Consider the following 20543-nt stretch of genomic DNA (forward strand, 5'->3'; position numbering starts at 1 on the left):
TGTTCTTTTACGGTATATACTTGTGTACCTAATTGCTCAAAACAATATTTACAATTAATAATGTATCTTTGTTCATCTATTTATGCCAGTGAGGCATAGTGACAGACAGAACAAATTAATGGTCTTCTATTTGATGGCAGAAAGTAAATACAGTAATTAATGTAGCCACTTTTTGTTTGTTTGTTGGTGTGCCATGAGATTTGTTGGTGTGCTGTGAGATTTTTCAATTGTAACATATGTTCCTTGGCTCCATAAGTTTGAAAATCACTGCTCTACTCATATCGTGTATTCTAATCAGTCAAGTCAAACCAACATTACAACATGACAGAAAATAATGGGCGCTAATTTACTGTAATTAAATTACTTTATTTTTAATTAAATTACTTCACCCAGACCGAAACCTTAGAGCATGAGTCGACAGAATGGCACCATGTTTACGTCCAACCGTTCGTGCTAGCAGTAGCTTGCTAGGCTGCATAACGTTTTGTTGGTTGCTTGTGAGCTGTATTGTGTTAAAAGTACAGGAACATACCTCAAGCAAGCCTTAAACGAATGTCCTCTCCTATGCACCGGTGACCAACAATACATGTTTTCCCCCATTTTGTTTTTATAATACAGTCGGCGCGCTCCACTCTTGTTGTCGTCGCCACGGTAACGAGTGTATCCGGTCGCATTTGAGTTGCCAAGATAAAGCCCACTGATGGTAAAAAAACGGGATGCGGTGGTATCGGAATACAAGGTTTTATTGCAGTAGTCTGACATAGTGCAAGCATCAAAGAGCACATTTTTCTTGTAGTCTGATCTGGGCATTACGTGTTGTCTGTCTCCGACAAGTTGTCCGTTACACACCATCGACGTTTTTTTTTTTTTTGTTTTTTTTTCTTTATAAATAACTTTATTGGCCGTCAGATATTTACAGGACTACGCCAAAAGACACGCGACAAGGCTAAAATAAACGAGGTTTTGGATTCAAATATACTGTGCACGATGGTGAGCGATTTGACATGGGTGCAGGACACAGGTGGAAGAACCTGATTTTCAAAATAACACTTCTTGTAGACACTGACTGATGATCAAGAAAATATTTTAATTGTGTCTTGGTGTGTGGCCTGGTACCACGAATTGCTACTGGTCTACGGCCCGGTGGTTTGGGACTGCTGCTCTATAGTATAACAGGAAAAAATATCCTGGTTAATTTAGGGTTTGGTTCCACAGTTCTGTGTGTTTTGGCGTCACTCATTTGCCAGAACACAGAGAACACACTGGACGAGCAGCTTTTCCCTTTGGCGCATTGGTCCTTTCTAAACACAGGGAGCTGTGCACCCTTTTGCTATTCATTAGACCCAAACCTAAAGCTTACACTTGTCACTCGGATGAAGATCAGCAGCTTGCTGTTAGGGGAAAGTTGTTGGGGGGGGGCATCCAGAGTTGCAGCCTCATTCCGCTGTGAACCATCCAATTAGACCCACATAAAGATAGATCCTCCTCTCCAACATCAGCGCTCCCCACCCTCGTCCCCTCAGGCTGCAAATTCAGTATAATCTAATTCCTGCATTTTATCCCTCTTCCAGCAACGCTCCCTCGGCAAAGTGTTGTTCGACCTTATTTGTGTCCATCTGAATCTGGTGGAGGGAGACTATTTTGGGCTGGAGTACCAGGACCAACGCAAGATGACTGTGAGACGCGCATGACGTTTGAAACCATTTTGAAAAAGTGTCTTTGTAACGGTGACATAAATTTTGTACTTGGACCTTCACACAGGTGTGGCTGGACCTGCTGAAGCCAACGCTGAAGCAGATCCGACGTATGTTACATTCATGTTTTGTACTGACTTTTAAAGGAACCGTAATATTTGTGTACACCCACTATCACACATAAAAGCTCCATAACATTGTGTGTGTTGAGATACATCATCAAGCTACATTTAGTGTTGTTTTGACTTAGAGACCCCCTTCTGGTGGTGTACATACCATTTTAATGCATGCAACAGGTTTTGGAGGTTTTATATAGTGTTGGACACACAAAAATAAGATGACTAAAAATATATAACCGTTTTTTTATTTTTTTATTTATGACACTCCCCCTCTCTTCGTTCAAGGGCCAAAGAACACCATTCTTCGTTTCGTGGTCAAGTTCTTTCCTCCTGACCACACGCAGATCATGGAGGAGCTGACTCAGTAGGTTTTACAAACACATGCACGCACGCGCACGCGCACACACACACACACACACACACACACTTATCTGAGGAGATGTAATTTATGTATCGTGTCTGCCCCTCAGTTCGAGTTCAATGTCAACCGTATTTTCTGGTGGCACGCAAAGCCTGCTGACTTTGAGCTCTTTCAACACTCTGACTGTTGTGGAGAGGGCCAGCTGACTCCAGCAGCAGGCAGGAAGTGGTCTAATTTTTTTTGTGTCGTTCTCACTATTGTCAGCATTTCAGTTGATTAGGACAGTGTGTTCCAACCTTTATTGAGCCAAGGTCCATATTTTATTTTGGAGAAACCAAACAAAAATGTCCCATACAGTATATACGCATATATATATGGAAATAAGGATGATGTCGTAATTTACTCACATTGTGTGTGAAATCTGGGTCTGTTTAGTTGAACACAAAGCTTATTCTGTTGTATAAACGGCAACAGGTTTATTGTACCTTCTGCTATCTAATGGAAGATAATTTACTTGATTAACAAAGATAAATTATTTCTACTAAATAATATTTTTTTTTCAGACCAATTATGAGAAATTGGACAGTTTCGCATTGCACACATGATGATCTCTCATGGCACACTAATTCTAGGGAATCAGTGGATTAGGATACATGCAGACCAAATAGACCAAGACAGAGAAGGGAGATTCTCATCAAGATTTTACTAAACTGAACTGGCCAAGTATTGTTGCTCTCAAATTATGATTTTTTTATTAAATGTATTTTGTTGCACGTATGACTGCAGCACAGTGAGCAGAGCAGAGTATTTACACTAACTTTCAGCAGTCCTGGCCATTAACCTTGTGCATGTTTCCTTTCCCTTGCTTTGGCACTTTTCCGTCCCTCCCCTCCTTCTGCTCCTGCTTGCCTACAGGTATCTGTTTGCTCTGCAGATCAAGCGCGATCTGGCCTGCGGTCATCTCATCTGTAACGACTCGAGCGCCGCCCTGATGGTCTCCCATATCATTCAGTGTAAGAGCAAGTAGCGTCGCTTGGTTGATTGATGTCACGGTTGGTGGTGGCAATGGTGGAGACCAGGTGTATTACTCAGCATGGGGAAATGGCTACAAGTGCCGGCAGGAAACAACAAGATGCATTTTTCTGAAATTGTCAGGAGGCAGGAACAAGTGCAATAAACTACAATGACTTTGGCATATAGCAACAGAAAAGACTCAAATCAACCAGGAAATTATATAGTTTATCCATCCATCCATCCATCTTCTACCGCTTATCCGAGGTCGGGTCGCAGGGGCAGTAGCTTTAGCAGGGACGCCCAGACTTCCCTTTCCCCAGCCTCTTCATCCATCTCTTCCGGGTGGATACCGAGGCGTTCCCAGGCCAGCCGAAGGATGTAATCTCTCCAGCGTGTCCTGGGTCGTTCCCGGGGTCTCCTCCGAGTGGGACGTGCCAGGAACACCTCACCTGGGAGGCGTCCGGTAGGCATCAGAATCAGATGCCCCAGCCACCTCATCTGGCTCCTCTCGATGTGAAGGAGCAACGGCTCTATCCTCCCGGATGACAAAGCTTCTCACCCTATCTCAAAGGGAGAGCCCGGAGGAAAGTCATTTCAGCCACCCTTTTCTGACTGAGGACCATGGTCTAGATTTGGAGGTGCTGATTCTCATCCCAGCCACTTCACACTCTGCTGCGAACTGCTCCAATGAGAGTTGGAGGTCACGGTTTGATGAAGCCAACAGAACCACATCATCTGCAAAAAGCAGAGATGCAATACTGAGGCCACCAAACCGGACCCCCTCTACGCCTCGGCTACGCCTAGAAATTCTGTCCATAAAAGTTATGAACCGAATCTGTGACAAAGGGCAGCCTTGGCGGAGTCCAACCCTCACCGGAAACGAGTCCGACTTACTGCCGGATATGCGGACCAAACTCTGACTCCGGTCGTACAGGGACCGAACAGCCCGTATCAGGGAGTTCGGTACCCCACACTCCCGAAGGACAACCCGAGGGACATGGTCGAACGCCTTCTCCAAGTCCACAAAACACATGTAGACTGGTTAGGCGAACTCCCATGCACCCTGCCAAGGGTGGAGAGGTGGTCCACTGTTCCACGGCCAGGACGAAAACCACACTGCTCCTCCTGAATTTGGGATTCAACTTCCCGACGGACTCTCCTCTCCAGCACCCCTGAATAGACCTTACCAGGGAGGCTGAGGAGTGTGATCCCCCTGTAGTTGGAACACACCCTCCGGTCCCCCTTCTTAAAAAGGGGGACCACCACCCCAGTCTGCCAATCCAGAGGCACTGTCCCCGATGTCCACGCGACGTTGCAGAGGCGTGTCAACCAGGACAGCCCTACAACATCCAGAGCCTTGAGGAACTCCAGGCGAATCTCATCCACCCCTGGGGCCTTGCCACCGAGGAGCTTTTTAACCACCTCAGTGACCTCAACCCCAGAGATAGGAGAGCCCGCCTCAGAGAACCCAGACTCTGCTCCCTCATGGGAAGGTGTGTCGGTGGAATTGAGGAGGTCTTCGAAGTATTCTCCCCACCGGCTCACAACGTCCCGAGTCGAGGTCAGCAGCCACTATACACAGTGTTGATGGTGCACTGCTTTCCCCTCCTGAGACGTCGGATGGTGGACCAGAATTTCCTCGAAGCCAACCGGAAGTCTTTCTCCATGGCCTCACCGAACTCCTCCCATACCCGAGTTTTTGCTTCAGCGACCACCAAAGCTGCATTCCGCTGCATTCCGCTTGGCCAGCCGGTGGGTACCGGTATCAGCTGCCTCAGAAGTCCCACAGGCCAAAAAGGCCCGATAGGACTCCTTCAGCTTGACGGCATCCCTCACCTTTGGTGTCCACCAACGGGTTTGAGGATTGCCGCCACAACAGGCACCAACCACCTTACAGCCACAGCTCCGGTCGGCCGCCTCAGCAATGGACCACTCGGACTCGATGTCCCCCGCCTCCCCCGGAACATGAGCAAAGTTCTGTCGGAGGTGGGAGTTGAAACTCCTTCTGACGGGATTCCGCCAGACGTTCCCAGCAGACCCTCACAATACGTTTGGGCCTGCCACGTCGGACCGGCATCTTCCCCCACCATCGGAGCCAACTCACCACCAGGTGGTGATCAGTTGACAGCTCTGCCCCTCTCTTTACCCGAGTGTCCAAGACATGCGGCCGCAAGTCCGATGACACGACCACAAAGTCGATCATCGAACTGCGACCTAGGATGTCCTGGTGCCAAGTGCACGTGTGGACACCGTTATGCTTGAACATGGTGTTCGTTATGCACAATCCGTGACAAGCACAGAAGTCCAATTACAGAACACCGCTCGGGTTCTGATCGGGGGGGGCCGTTCCTCCCAATCACGCCCTTCCAGGTCTCACTGTCATTGCCCACGTGAGCATTGAAATCCCCAGCAGAACGATGGCGTCCCCAGCGTGAGCGCTCTCCAGCACCCCCTCCAAGGACTCCAAAAAGGGTGGGTACTCTGAACTGGTGTTTGGTGCATAGGCACAAACAACAGTCAGGACCTGTCCCCCCACCCGAAGGTGGAGGGAGGCTACCCTCTCGTCCACCGGGGGAGTCCAACCCCTCTCGAGAGGACTGGTACCAGAGCCCAAGCTGTGCGTGGAGGCGAGTCCGACTATATCTAGTCGGAACTTCTCGACCTCACACACCAGCTCGGGCTCCTTCCCTGCCAGAGAGGTGACATTCCACGTCCCTAGAGCCAGCTTCTGTAGCCGGGGATCGGATCGCCAAGGTCCCCGCCTTCGACCACCGCCCAGCTCGCACTGCACCCGACCCCTATGGCCCCTCCCACAGGTGGTGAGCCCATGGGGAGGGGGACCCACGTTACCCTTTCGGGGCTGTGTCCGGCCAGGCCCCATGGGTGCGCCTGGTGGCCGGCCACCAGGCGCTCTCCTTCGAGCTCCAACTCCAGGCCTTGCTCCATAGGGGGGCCCCGGTAACCCGCGTCCGGGCAAGGGAAACCTGAGTCCATAATTTGTCTTCTTCATAAGGGGTCTTTGAGCCATGCTTTGTCTTGTCCCTCACCGAGGACCTGTTTCCCATGGGTGACCCTGCCAGGGGTATAAAGCCCCAGACAACTTAGCTCCTAGGATCATTGGGACACACAAACCCCTCCACCACGATAAGGTGACAGCTCAAGGAGGGGTTATATAGTTTAGTCCAGCTATATTACACAATGATTATGACTATAAAAGCAAAATCATGAACGCTGTTGTTGTCCAGATAGTTTGGACCTAGTACACTCATCACAAGACAGCTGCTAAAGAGACCAGGAAAGCTAATGACAGAGACAGAGAGTGGACTGGCCCAACATGAGCGCTGGCAGGGGCTGATTGGCTGGGCACAAAGAGGACATGGCTGACAAGACCAGGAGAATCCGGTAGTCACTCAAAACAGACACAGCAACTATTGATTACAGTATACTGTAGCAGTAAACTAAACCTCAAGTCAGACAGGACTATGACAGTTGTATCTTGGATAGTGCTCGAAGTAAAACCAGCAAATTTACACCTAAAGTTTGGAAGACACCATTTGTATTCAAAACCTTTTTCACTGACCGCATGAATACATTCCTATTCTCTGCAGCAGCAAGAATGTGTATTGGTTGCCAGGATAACATCAGTGATGTGTCAGTGCAGCAGTACTGCATGGGGGGAGAAATAAATGTAGAGCTAGAATAGAAACCAGCTGAGCGCAGACCTCTGCCAAGGCTGAAGGATCCTAAGTGTGTCTTTCTGTCTTGTTTGATTGAAAAATCATGACATCCAACTGTTCCACTCCAGCCTAGTAGGTGCAGCTCCATCTGCTGGAATGCTTGATCACTGTTTATCGTTAGCCCACTTAACTGTAACAGTGACAAGTCCAAATAAATTATTGTATCTGTACTTTTGTTCCAATTGTCAGCAAAAATCTGTGGGTTCTTGCACTGTACATTTTAATTTGTGGATGTGACAAAAAAAAATGAATGTGAACTCACCTAACTCCTGTATCTCCATCTGTTTCCCTTCCCCCACATCGCTTCCCGTCTTTCTCCAAATTCAGCGGAGATAGGAGACTTTGATGAGACCCAGAGCTGGCAGCATCTCCTCCACAATAAATACCTGCCAGACCAAGATGCCATCCGGGACAAGATCACTGACTGCCACCGCAAGCATGTGTGAGTTCCAACACCCTAGTTATTACACTGGTTCTGGTGAAAATAATACATTTGTCTACATTTCACAATGAGCCATTAAAGAGCTGGTCGAGGTTAGGCATGCTTGTTAAACATAAACAACTGCCCTAATCTGACTGGGGATCAGTTCCAGAAGGGTGTCAGGGGTCTTAAACTTAGAAGTCCACAGCGTGTCTCGCACCAGATTTCTATCTCACACACTACACACCCATCTGGCTGTCACAACCCTCCAGCAGATTTGTTTCTCTCCCTCTTTCTCATATCAACACACACACAAACACACTTGCTGGACTGCTATGGCACCCATGAGGGATGAGTGTCTGAGCACCCCGACTTTTCCCGATTGAATGGTTCAACCCCCGCACTTTATAACGGTCGCTCACTCTGCTCCTATGTCAGCTTCTTTCCCCCCTCAGCCTCTCTTGTTCCTTGAAACATGACCCTGGCTTTTATTTTCATTGTACGACAAGTGCAGCACTACACCACTATCTATCGCCGTCAACCCCGCCCCCATACACACGCAACTTTTTACGAGCAGTCGGCAACTTCAAAATGTTGATGGACATCCCCTTCCCTCCCGCCCCAACTCCCCCACACTGTAGCACAGCTTACTTTGCATCTGCACACATCCATTTATTCCCACTCCCATACAGAGGGGATTGATCCACAAACACTGTTTGGCACTCCTCATATGCACCTGGGAGAACGTATACACATTTTTTACACTGTTTACATGTAAACGTCATTTCCAAGCTAAAAGTGCTGCAGATAAACACTGAAACCTGGAGCAGCCTGTCCCTCCCCCAATCCCTCGTCCCTCAGCCGATGCAGGAAGGAAGTGGCTAATTCAGCAGGGGAGGCAGGAAACAGGAAGAGATTTTCCAATTTTCAGGGAAACAAAGCTTGTCACCGCCATCTGATCTCGCCATGTATTTAAAGCGTGCAGTTTTTTTAATCACCTTTTTCATAACTGTGTAAAAGTGGCCTAAATAAAGAGTACTGCAAACAATTAAACAACAAGGGGCGTCTTCTAAATATTGACACATCATTCACCTTCAGACTATTTCAATGGGTAACTGTGACAACAAGCAATAAACAAGCCATCAGCTAGATGAGCATGAGATCAACTCCTGACTGATGGACCGGTCGGTCCCTCTCTCTTTTCAGCGGACAGACTCCTGCAGAGTCAGACTACCAGCTTCTGGAAATCGCCCGCCGTCTTGAAATGTATGGCGTTCGTCTACACCCGGCAAAGGACCGCGAGGGCACCAAACTCAGCTTGGCTGTGGCACACACTGGTGTGCTAGTGTTCCAGGTATGATCCAAACAGCATGTACAAAGCTCATCATAATATTTTACCGCAAAATATATCCAAAATTGTTTAACCGTAACCTCTAACAGGAACTCCATACTGTTATTTATTTGTTTATTGTGATTTGTTAATTGTCTGACTATGTTGTCCTTTTATTGTTAGGTTCTTTTTCCATGTCAGTTTATAATTATGCATTAGATGTTGATTATTATTGTTGTTATGGAAGCAGAATAGATTTAACACATCATGGAGAATGGGTGGGAATTCATAAGTCTGGACTTCTTCCCACCCTTTTTTGAGGTATTGCTGATTATGTTTTCATGTTCAAACCAAACAACTGTTGTTTTTAATTGTTGTTTTTATTTTAAAGTCTACATTAAAGGAGGTTTTTTTTGTGTGTGTGGTTATTTTACATTACCCAAATATTCTTCATATGTTCTCCTTTCAGGGGTACACAAAAATAAATGCCTTCAACTGGTCCAAGATTCGCAAACTCAGCTTCAAACGCAAACGGTTTCTTATCAAGCTGAGAGCTGACCCCGCTGTAAGTTTCTCCTGGCGTTCCCCATGTGTCCCCTTCCATTATGGCTGCTGTTAGCTCCGCCTCTCCTTATGCCCACCTTTGCTTCTTCCAGCAAAGCGGTCACCACGACACGCTGGAGTTTGCCATGGCAAGCAGGGACTGCTGCAAGATCTTCTGGAAGATTTGTGTCGAGTATCACGCCTTCTTCAGACTCTTCGAAGAGCCCAAGCCCAAACCCAAGCCCATCCTCTTCACCAGAGGATCCTCATTCCGTTTCAGGTAGCAACCTGTGGAAAGCCAAGAAGCACACCTTTGACCAATCTGTTAGCAGGCCATTTATACGGCAAAGTGTGTTGGTGTGTGGGTGTACTGTACAGTGTATGCAATCATTTTGACAGGGTTAAAAAACGAGAATAAAAAGCATCCCTGTTATTAACTAGATTGTTGCAGTGTAAATGTAGCAATAATTTGTTTGTCGTCCTTTTGTGCCCTGTTGTTGCAGCGGTCGGACGCAGAAGCAGATCATTGATTATGTGAAAGATTCTGAGCTAAAAACGGTTCCGTTTGAAAGGTGAGAGTTGTCCTTGTTTGAGGTTTTTGCCACATATTTGTATGTGATTTAACTTCAACTGTCACCCCTTGTCAGGAAGCACAGTAAGATTCTGTCCAGTAGCAGCATGCCCCATCAGTCCTCTTTCTTCAGATCGCAAGTGCCAATTGAGGTAACAGAATCATCTTACTGGAGATAGTCAAAAATCAGGGGGGATTAAAAATGCTGCTGCTCCACTGTCTTGCAGAATGTCACATCTATACCATTAGAAGATCTACCGGACTCGGCTGGACAAATGGACTCTAACAGTGCACAGGAACCACAAGGGGCCACGTCTGCCACCAACGGCTTCCGTGATAACCCCGTCTCTCCCGGCTCAGATCTCAGACAGAACCACAAAGGCGTGGGCTCTCCGCCGGACCAGCGTCTCCTCAATCCAGGTCCATCCTGCAGGGCAAACAAAGGCAGCAGTTCTTCCATCCCTTATATAGACTGCAGCGACGTAGACAGTGAATGCGATGTCACAAAGAGCAGCACAGGGAATGGCAGCAATGACGAGCAGCCCAATAAGCACACAGGTTGTAACGCTTCTAATGGAGGCCCAAATGGTAGTTTGTTCAGGCATGTTAATGGCTTCTACCACACTAATCGTCCTGGGCTCATGCAACAGCAGGATATAAAGGGTCAACAGAAAGGTATGCTGGGTAACAGAAATGGCAGCAACCAGTCGCAGTCCAGCAAGGTTAATGGTAGCCACGAGATCAACGACGATGACAGTTCGTCAAATAATCACAGCGGTTCTTACCATGGTCGCCTGCCGCTCCATAGCACGCTGCTGGACGAGATCTTTCAGGGTCGTGAGAAGCGAGCGGCGCCGCCGGGACGCCCGTTTGAAATGGGCACTCAAAGCCAGTGCTCAAGCCCGGTGATGAGCAGCTTCCACCAGCGCACAACCTCGCTCGGTCACGGCGAAGTAATAAACGGTCACCCTCGATGGGATGACGCCGGGCATTATTTCAGTAAGCGTCCCGGGGCTGTCCCTGTCGAGGCGACCGCTGTCCCTCCGCCCAACCACTACGGCAGCTACTCACCCATTAAAGTCCTCTCCAACCATATGCCAGCACATTTGGCCAAACAGTGCAACAACAACATGCGTAATCGCTCCGATACAGATCCGTTCATTCTCAGCCAACCCACGTCCACACCCATCTACCAAACAAGCCCGCATCACACCAGGCTGCATGCCCAGACCCCTTGTTCAGCCCCACTGGAGCGAAGAATGATCATAACTAATGGTAATCATACCAGGAACCCTCTGGTTCCAGGTCAGGCACGCTCCAGTACAGTGCAGCGCTTGTTTGGCCACCGTGGCAGACCTGCAGCTCAGGACAAGCATAACAATCTAAACCAGCCGGTGCAAATGATAGACGGCTCCACTAGTAGCGGCAGTGACACCAGTGACTCGGAGTCCGACACCGGCAGCAGCGCATACGGCCACCCGCTAATGTTCGGCAATCCTGCTGCTGTCAGCTCCATGAATTCGGTCAACTCCAACGGCGGGAACTCGTCTCCGCTTTCCCGCTGTAAATTCTCTTTCGGGAGTCTCCGGCTGGAGGATGGCAATGATGGAGAGGTGGAGCAAGGTTGTTACAATTTCAATGAAGATGATATAGGTGGTCACGTTTTCAGTTGCTAAGGGCAGGTCCATGGGCGTCTGTATTGTTGCATTGAGGCAGGATGTGGGGTGTCAGTCAATGATAGCGCCGTTGCTCAGTTTCACAACTTCTTGTTTAAGGGTCATTGCACAGTATAAGTAAAAAGTGGATGGAAAAAATATACGGTTGAATTAGTAAGTCACTTACAAAAAAAATAACAGTTTACATTTTTTTCGCCAGAGTAATAATTGCATAAACAACATTCCAAGTGAAATAAGTATTTGATCCCCAATACCTAAGTTAGTACTTGGTGGATAAATGTTTTTGGTTAGAAATTGTTGGTCACTAGGGTTCCACTCAGCTCATGAGGGATTTTAGCCCATTCCTTGGCTGCCGCTTGGAAACTCGAAGCTTCAGTTCCCTACACAGGTTTCCTGCGGGGTTGAGGTCTGGAGATAATGAGGCCACTCCATTCTCTTAATATTCTTTTTCTTGAGCCCTTTGTTGCCTTGGTATTATGTTTTGGGTCATTCTCAGGCTTGAAAACCCACAACCCATCTTTAGTGTATGTGCTGAGGAAAGGATGTTTATGTCTTAAGATTTTATAGTAGTTGGTTTATTGTCCCCTCAATGCAGTGAAATTGCCCTGTACATTTGGCACAAAAACAGCCACAACTCCAAGCTTGACTGTGGGGACAGTTTTCGGTTTTCTTTGGTTTTCCACTTTGATTTTTAAAAAAATTTTTTTTTATTTATTTATCCCCCCCCCCAAGCACAATGGGTTGAGTTGATACCATATCGCCCAACTTTGGTCTCATCTAACCACTGCACTTTCTCCCAAGCCCACCCTCTGTCATTTAGTTGTTCACTGGCAAACCTACAGTAAGTCAGGCCTATAAATGTGGCTTCTTGAGGACGGGCATCTTGCGGGCTGCAAGCTTTCAGTCCATTACGGCGCAGTTTGTTAACAACTGTTTTTTTGTTTTGTTTTTGGGGATGACAAATGTCCCAGTTGCCTTCAGATCATTAAGAAGTTCATGTCATGTACTTTGAGGCTGGTCACTTAACTTTTTTATGATCATCCTCACTCCACAAGGCAAGTTCCTGCTTGGCGCGCCAGACCGAGTGCAACTGATGGTCAATTTGTGTCTTCCACTTGAAATAACGGCACCAATAGTTACCTTTTAATAGTTACAAATCTTGTCCCTGTCCTGTCTTGACAACTTTTTTGTCTTATTCATAGTGCTAGATTGGAATATAACAAATGGATTCCGAGAACAGATGTGCTTTATACGTATTGTATTTACAGTAGTATTGATGATTGGTTGTCATAGCTGTGTGCTGCACTGGCACCAGCCAGTCTGTGAGAGCTAGAATCCCACCTTGGGAATCAAATACTTGTTTGTTTGCTAAATAAAATGGACAACATTTTATAACTTTTGATAAATGTTCTGTCTAAACCATACCATTGTAAGTGAGCAAACGTACAAGTTCAGCAGGGCATCAAATCATGATTCCCTCCATTGTATATATTACCCCCACAATGTCTGAATTGTTTGAATCTAGTGTATTCCAGACAAACGATGCGGTTGTTGTGATGAAGACATGACTACTATGGGGTGCAAGTATTTCTGTCGTTCCCTCCGTGTAAGAGCCCAACAGATTGGTTCCGCTGACTTTAATATAACCAGAAGAAAAAAAACACTAACATCATTTAGAAATAGGAATTATAATAGAAATAAAATGTTGGCTTTGAATAGAGGCTTAGAGTTTAAGAACTTGACGGTCTAAGCTGTTTTTGGCATGCAGACGGGCACAGTGAAGGTTTGCTGGCATCTTGTTAGAGGGCGATCCTGCCAGCAAGGTTGGTGTTTAATAGGTTTAACAATGTGCCATAACCCCAACTGTATATTGCGCATTATTTTGTGCAGATTCCAACAGTTCTCAATCTAAAGGACTAATGTAGCGTACATAAAAATTCTGTTTTCTTCACCTGAATTAAGAGTCTGTCACTTTTTAGTCCCTTTTCCATTTGTTTTTTCTTGACATTAAGGAGTAGAGATGAGGTTTTTCGATGATACTGTAATGTTGTATTTGTTGTCTTGTGCAACACATTAGTTTCATAGTTGAATATCAAAGCAGAAGGTGATGTGAAGGCGTTTGTCTTTAGGGCGTCTGCTTGTTTGGATTGTGTCCTGACTGTTTCACCTGTGAGCGTTTTCAAGAGAGCAGCGTGCTTAAATAATCCTTCTTTGAAAAGGGGTTGTTCTTTAATCACCACACTTTTGTGGCCGGAGCAGCAGTGCTCACTGCCTTGGAGCTCACATCCTTTGGAGCACTTTCATACTCGCAGTCTTTTTGTGGTGGATACTTTTGTAGTATTTTGTATTTAAAATCCAGGACACTTCAATGTATTTGAATAGACGAGTGGGCGTTAGATTAACCTTTTTATATACATTTCTGTATTTTTGATAAGCATAGCTCTGTCACATTGGTGGGTGACGGGCCTTTTCCAGTCTTTACACTTTTACACCTTTACACTCCCAGTAATCACCAATTAAATGTAAACCCCATCCACTTGTGACCATTCATGCTGTCTGCTTGGCTTGGCTCCTGGCATGCAACCACTCACATACACGCACACACACACACACACACACTAAAGGCTTCTTTATATTTGCGCGGATGGCCGCCACGCTGACGTCACTGCGTGCTTTCCTTGGAGTCGGATTACCTGACCTGCTCAAGTTTCTGTTGTGGTGTCGCCATATTACTGAATTCTGTACCAACCTGCTATTTGTTTAAACATTTCTAAAGGATGCTTCTGAATGAGGGCTGTATGTGACGAACCTGTCAGAAAATTGCTTGCTAAAATCTGACTACTGATAGAATTTTTTTCCCCACCCCTTAGCTTGTTCTGATACAAATGTTAACACTTCATGCTTTGTAATGTTACTATTTTTGAGCATGTTTTCTGTTTTCGGGGCACCTCCCCCCGAATGCATGTTAATCAGACATGCGCCTTTTCTGTCATTCTGCCCTGTTCTTGCTCACTTTGTCACTCACTGTTAAGGGCTTTTAGGTGGTTCCACAATGTTTGAGAAGCTTAGTGGTGCTGAGACACAGCATCACCAAGTATTGCGCTTGTCTATTAGTTCACAGTGACGATGGAATTCCAAACATTTTGGAACTATTTGCCTTATGTTTCCTCACTGTGCATACGCAGGGGGAAAACAAAGCTACCTCAACTCCAGTGGGTAGGAGGGTGACAGACGGACACAAGTTAAGTTATATTTGCTGCATATTGTAAGTGCAAACATATTTGAACTTTACTGCAGGTTTTTTTTTCTGTTGTTCAAGTAGGATTTTTTTTGTTTTTGTTAGAGGAAGGATGCACAAACATACAGATGCTGGAGTTGAGTTCCCTTGTCTTCCCTCTCAACAAAAATCACATACATTATGGTCATTTTAATATGCTGTACATACTGTACAACATCAGCTAGATCGTGACATGATGGATTGTGATTTTGTACTTTTAAGATAATGGGAGCTCACACAAATATTTTTAAGAGTAGCCTTTGCTGTATATGACCTGTTAGATAATGGGATTACAGTCTTTTATTATTTATTTGTTTTATCCTGCACTCTAATCTTAGAATTTGTAATAATTACTGAACGTGTAAAGGTCAAGCTGCTCCCAATAGAACTGTTAAACTGTGTATCTGAATATTTGCATTACACACACTAAATATGTGGGCAGAGGACACTCTGGGTTTCACGCTTGTTATGTGATTCTGCACATCTGTCACCTTTTTTATTTCCACCTCAAAATTCTAATCTGCTGCATTGTGTTTCTCTTCCTTCATCTTTGTCTTTAACACTGTAACCTATTTTTCTGTGCTAGCATCAATAAAAAAAAAAAAAAAAATTTAAAAAAGTGCATGTTTTGGAGAAATAGGGAATTCGCTGTCCCTAGGTCCAACACCCCTCCCCCCCCCCCCATACTCCTTACACACCTTGACACACGAAATGAAAAGATGTCCACCCGCCACAACCACCAGCAATGTTTTGTGTTGGTTGTCCATTGTGTTCATGTACCCTCCTGGATTGCTCCTGGACTGTTTTTTTCCTTGCTTGTGTTTGTGTATGTTTTCGTGCACACTGGTAAGTAGTTACAGACTCAGTGGTTTTCCACCGGCATGTGGACTCTGCGAACTTTGCATCTGGGCAAGTATGACATCACAGTTTTGTAGTTACCTTTTGTAGAGCATAGTGTCGTATAGTCAGACTTGCAATCCTGCCACAGCAATTAAGCATGCACCACTTGGGATGTGTTTTACTGTCGTAGGAAGGAGCCTTGACTTGCTACTAACACTGTTCTTACTACTAAACACATTTACTGTATCTTTATTTGTGAGGATCTCACCGCGAAATTCATTGCCAGGTTGCTTAAGTGTGCTAAAGGAATATGTTCATATCCACATGTAATCCTAGTAGAAGCTGTGATGACAGATGAATACAAGTTGGCAGTGAGTTTCTTGACGTTAGTTGTCCTGTAGTTGGTGTTGCGTCACATTCGCTCAAACTCCATGTGTGTGTCATCCACCCGTCACAATCATCTACTGTGTCGTCTCACTCTTTTACCCTTACTGTTACTCCTTCATCTTCCTCTCCATTTACCCCTCCTCTTCCTCCCCCAGGAAGTCCTGCTTCTGAGGCCTCCCCACTGAAAAGTCACCACCCAGGGCTGAACGCTAACGGCATTTTGAACGGAGAGGTTGTCGGTGTCTGCTTGTTGGCCCCAAGTCAGCTGTCACCTCTCACAAGCCCTCTTCTCGCTGACGCTGGATACGTGCGAAATGATGATGAAGATGAGGCCAGGAGGAAGGTGGGTGTGTAAAACAACGAAGGGGAACTTTTGGAAGATTTTATCTTGATTGTTTTAAATAATACATAAAAGTTGCTCAGATGATTCCATTCCACCTTTTTGTTTGTGTCCAGAAGTTTCCCACAGACAAGGCCTACTTCATCGCAAAGGAACTGTTGACCACTGAGAGGACCTACCTCAAAGAACTGCAGGTCATCACTGAGGTCAGCAGGCCAGCAGATAATCAAGTTGATCATGTGCTTTGATAGAACAGGAAAGTGTAAATAAAACTAAATGACACACAGTCACAAGCATAAATACCTAAGGGCTGACATACTCGTAGGTTTTTTTAAATTTTATTTTGGGGGGGGGGGGGAGACCACGTGAAACCCAGTCTGTAAAAGTGTTTTAAGAGATGTAAATTGTATTTATAAGTGAAGTTATTAACACTGTTCAATTTTTACATATTATAGGACATTTTCATGGAAGTGATTGTCTTTTGTTTTGCTTTTATTTTCACCCAGAAAAGTCTCAGGAAATCTTTCCAGCTGTCTGAAAGTGTTAACTGGCCAATTGCTAAGATCAAGAACCTGTAAATTGTTTGCTCTTTATGACCAAACAGCCGGGATGCTGCTGATGTGCTGTTTAAGGAGTGTGGTTTTTGTATGTTTTGTTTTTTTATGGGATTGCACTTTTACCATCTAGTCTAGAGAATGAGGACCACCAATGGGTCAAACTCAGAGGGTTCAAGACACCAGAGCTGTAAAACCTACTTCACGGAAATTACTGTACTTCTGGCATTGGCTTTGGATGAAAATGAATCCTAATCTGATTTTTTTCACCCGGTCAACTGTGTTGCTTCTCAAGGGCGGTTTCCAGCCGTTTTGATGTGGGAGAAAGGCGTGTGCTGAGCGCTTTTTAAAACTATTTAGTATTTTCTTTGGCTGGCATTGCTGAGCTTTCAAAATGCCTTCCTCCCTCCCTCCCTCTGCTTTGCCTGTCTGAACCGTTTCTCACCCTCTTTTTTCCTCTCAGTGTTTCCACAGTATTGCAGAGAAAGATGAAGAAGCATTTCCAGTCACTGTTAGGAACCTGATATCAGCAAACTACGATCCCATCCACAAGTTTCACAAGGGCTTCCTGAAGGAGGTGGAGACGAGACTGGCACAATGGTCAGTACTGGCGTCAGACTCCACGCAAGGTGTTGAAAGATCACAATCCATCCGAGGATGCTACTGCTATTTTGACCAGATTTTTTTCTAATGCAGTCTTCCACGTGGAAAATAATGAAAATACAGTGATCTCCTGTTTATCGCTGGCATACGAAAATCGGTGATATAGAGCGACCACATAACCATTTTTTTGTAGTTTACCCATGTCACACACTGATAAAACACTTTTTTTCTTAAATTATTTGTTTCTAGATATCATTTTACTGACAAGTATAAATGTTGTTAACCACTTCTAATATTTTAAGGATGTAAAACACTAACATTCTGTCTTAATCTTAATGAATTTTTAAAAAAACACTTCTTTTTACGTTCTTCTCGCTACACCCCTTGTTGGGACTGGTCCTTAATTCAGAATAAGTTGCATTAAAAAAAATTAAATCACATGATACCAAAAGCAAAGCAAAATACTAACTAGAGAGTTCATCCTTTGATAGCCTAAACTGATATCTTGTGAAATCATCTACGATGACTTCTTGTATTATCCATCCACCATTTTCTGAGCCGCTTCTCCTCACTAGGGTCGCGGGAGTGCTGGAGCCTATCCGAGCTATCATCGGGCAGGAGGCGGGGTACACCCTGAACCGGTTGCCAGCCAATCATACAAACAAACCATACCATTCACACTCACATTCACACCTATGAGCAATTTAGAGTTGTCAATTAACCTACCATGCATGTTTTTGGGATGTGGGAGGAAACCGGAGTGCTCGGAGAAAACCCACGCAGGCACGGGGAGAACATGCAAACTCCACACAGGCGGGGCCGGGGATTGAACTCCGGTCCTCAGAACTGTGAGGCTGACGCTCTAACCAGTCGTCCACTGTGCCGATATTGCAAAATATTTTTATCAAATTCTGAATTGTACGACTTGTGGGTGTTCACCGTCAAATGTTCCACTGTATCTAGTTGTGTTCAAGGTTTGACATGTGCTCCTTTTTTCCTTTTTGAAATGGAAACATTTCAAAATGACAGTAGGCCCAAATGATGTTGATGTCATATTTACTTATGCATTTGTGGAAGCCATTGTACAGGTTCTGCATGAATTGCACTGTTTTTATTTTTTACCTGGTAAATATTTTCCAGTCATGTTTTTTTAAGAGTAATGTGACCTGCTTTACAATGTATCATGATTAAATTTGATTTTTTTGTGTGTTGTTTTTATATTTAAAATATGGTTTAGGATACATAAACCAGGAAAACGTCTGCACTCTCTTGATGTGCATTTTTAACGCAGTTGCCACTCAAAAGAATGCTTTCTTTTCTTCTTTTAGGGAGGGTCGATCCAATGCACACATTAAGGGAGACTATCAACGAATTGGTGATGTTCTGTTGAAGAACATTCAGAGTCTGAGGGTAATTGAACTACAGTATATCTACTGCTACCATGTTGCTGTCCCCTTGGTTTGTGCATGAATTCAACCTTTTATTCTCCACTCCACTGTTGCATCTGCAGCAGCTGACAATTCATCTGCAGAAGCATTTGGAGTGCCTGGTGGAGCTGGAACGAGCTTGTCGGTAAGTTTATATATGGCACCATGTGCATCAGCTCCTCAGAAAGCTGTTTATTTTATTTTAACCCTTATACATATACTGTTCAGGTCAAATTTGACCAGTTTTGACATTTGACAACAATTAAAATAGCTTAAATGTCATTCTTTGACCCTGAAATTTTATGACTTTTCCTAAAGTGACCCAAAATACACATAACTAAAATATTTTAAAATATAGTTTTTTTTGTACAACTGCTTCAAAGCGTGTGTACACTGAGGGATGTACTAAAATGGATTTTAGATTTACCAGTGTCTTACCAGTGGAATCTCAAAACAGTGAAATAGTAAAACAGCACAAGAATGATCATACATATGAAACATAAAGAACAAAGTCAAACAGAAGTCAGAGGGTGTGTTGACACAGGCGTGAGATCTGTACTAACAAAAAAACAAGCACTGTACGAGCAATGTAGCAAAATAAAGTATCAAGTTGTTCGATTAAGAGATATAAAAGGGTGTCATAAATAAAGTAGTGACTGAGGTTAATACACTTTCCTTACGCCACATTTTCCATGACAACATTCCCTAATAACTTCTTCCACATTTCTGGACCGATTCAAACCATTCCAACTTTAAACTGTTCAGCTCCTTCAGGACATAGTACTGTATATGCTACCATGACAATCCCAAAATTCCCACATTTACACAATTAAAATGCCCAAAAATAGAGAGCTTTTACAAACTTACCTCGTCCTTCCACGTTTCTCAACCAAACCAAACTGTTACAATTTCAAACTGTTCAGTTTTAAAAATTAATAGCGTAAAAAAAAAAATAATAATAATACACTTTCTCTTTTCCCTGAAACATTGATTGAGGTTTAATCATCCATTTATTAACATCAGACGGGCTATTCATACATTTTGAAATGATTTTTAATTCATAATTTGCTCTGGAAAAGTAAAAAGTATGTAAGGGTTAACTCGCTTCTCCGTCTGCGTGCCTCAGGTCCAGTCGCAAGGCGGAGGCTCTGTATGGAGAACTGGAGCAGCAAAGGGTGTGCTACCTCCCCTTCAACAATTTCCTCCTACGGCCACTCCACCGCCTGCTGCACTACAAACTGATCCTGGAGAGGCTCTGCAAGCACTACCCACCCACCCATGACGACTTCAGGGACTCCAGAGGTAAGACCTGCCGCTACTTCATTGTCTATTCATAATAACAAATGTGGGAATGCTAAAAAATAAACAAATAAATGGATACAAATATTTATTATTTGCCCCACTTTTTTGACATTCTACTCCTTCCACATGTATCAACCTTTTCAAACATCCAAACAGTCGGAGAATTCGGGACATTCAGGAACTTTTTTCCAAAAATTCCCAGTTATCACACAGTTCTACCTTTTCCGTGAGGGGTGAGAAAAAACATGAATGAGACGTGTAATGAAAAAGTTACTCATCATTCATATTCCAACTACATACGGTTCAGCTCCTTTAGGACATAATGAAGCACTTGTAACATTCCCCAA

The 20543-nt window shown here is 44.6% G+C and overlaps 1 protein-coding gene across 2 annotated transcripts in view; it reads left to right on the plus strand.

Moving 5' to 3' along the window:
* LOC133413834 (FERM, ARHGEF and pleckstrin domain-containing protein 1-like) overlaps positions 1 to 20543 on the plus strand; it is a 59426-nt gene that overhangs the window by 30662 nt on the left and 8221 nt on the right. The window contains exons 3-19 of one of the 2 annotated variants that reach the window (XM_061698685.1): positions 1572 to 1676; positions 1762 to 1804; positions 2099 to 2177; positions 3090 to 3187; positions 7253 to 7367; positions 8553 to 8700; positions 9146 to 9241; positions 9333 to 9499; positions 9723 to 9791; positions 9867 to 9942; positions 10018 to 10348; positions 16126 to 16313; positions 16427 to 16516; positions 17328 to 17464; positions 18796 to 18877; positions 18978 to 19039; positions 20021 to 20196. In XM_061698685.1, the coding sequence (XP_061554669.1) occupies positions 1572 to 1676; positions 1762 to 1804; positions 2099 to 2177; positions 3090 to 3187; positions 7253 to 7367; positions 8553 to 8700; positions 9146 to 9241; positions 9333 to 9499; positions 9723 to 9791; positions 9867 to 9942; positions 10018 to 10348; positions 16126 to 16313; positions 16427 to 16516; positions 17328 to 17464; positions 18796 to 18877; positions 18978 to 19039; positions 20021 to 20196 (2062 nt within the window). The remainder of the gene's footprint in view (positions 1 to 1571; positions 1677 to 1761; positions 1805 to 2098; positions 2178 to 3089; positions 3188 to 7252; positions 7368 to 8552; positions 8701 to 9145; positions 9242 to 9332; positions 9500 to 9722; positions 9792 to 9866; positions 9943 to 10017; positions 10349 to 16125; positions 16314 to 16426; positions 16517 to 17327; positions 17465 to 18795; positions 18878 to 18977; positions 19040 to 20020; positions 20197 to 20543) is intronic. The other variant, XM_061698693.1, reaches the window with a different exon arrangement.

The sequence above is a fragment of the Phycodurus eques genome, chromosome 1 (assembly GCF_024500275.1).
Source record: "Phycodurus eques isolate BA_2022a chromosome 1, UOR_Pequ_1.1, whole genome shotgun sequence".
Classification (NCBI taxonomy): domain Eukaryota; kingdom Metazoa; phylum Chordata; class Actinopteri; order Syngnathiformes; family Syngnathidae; genus Phycodurus; species Phycodurus eques.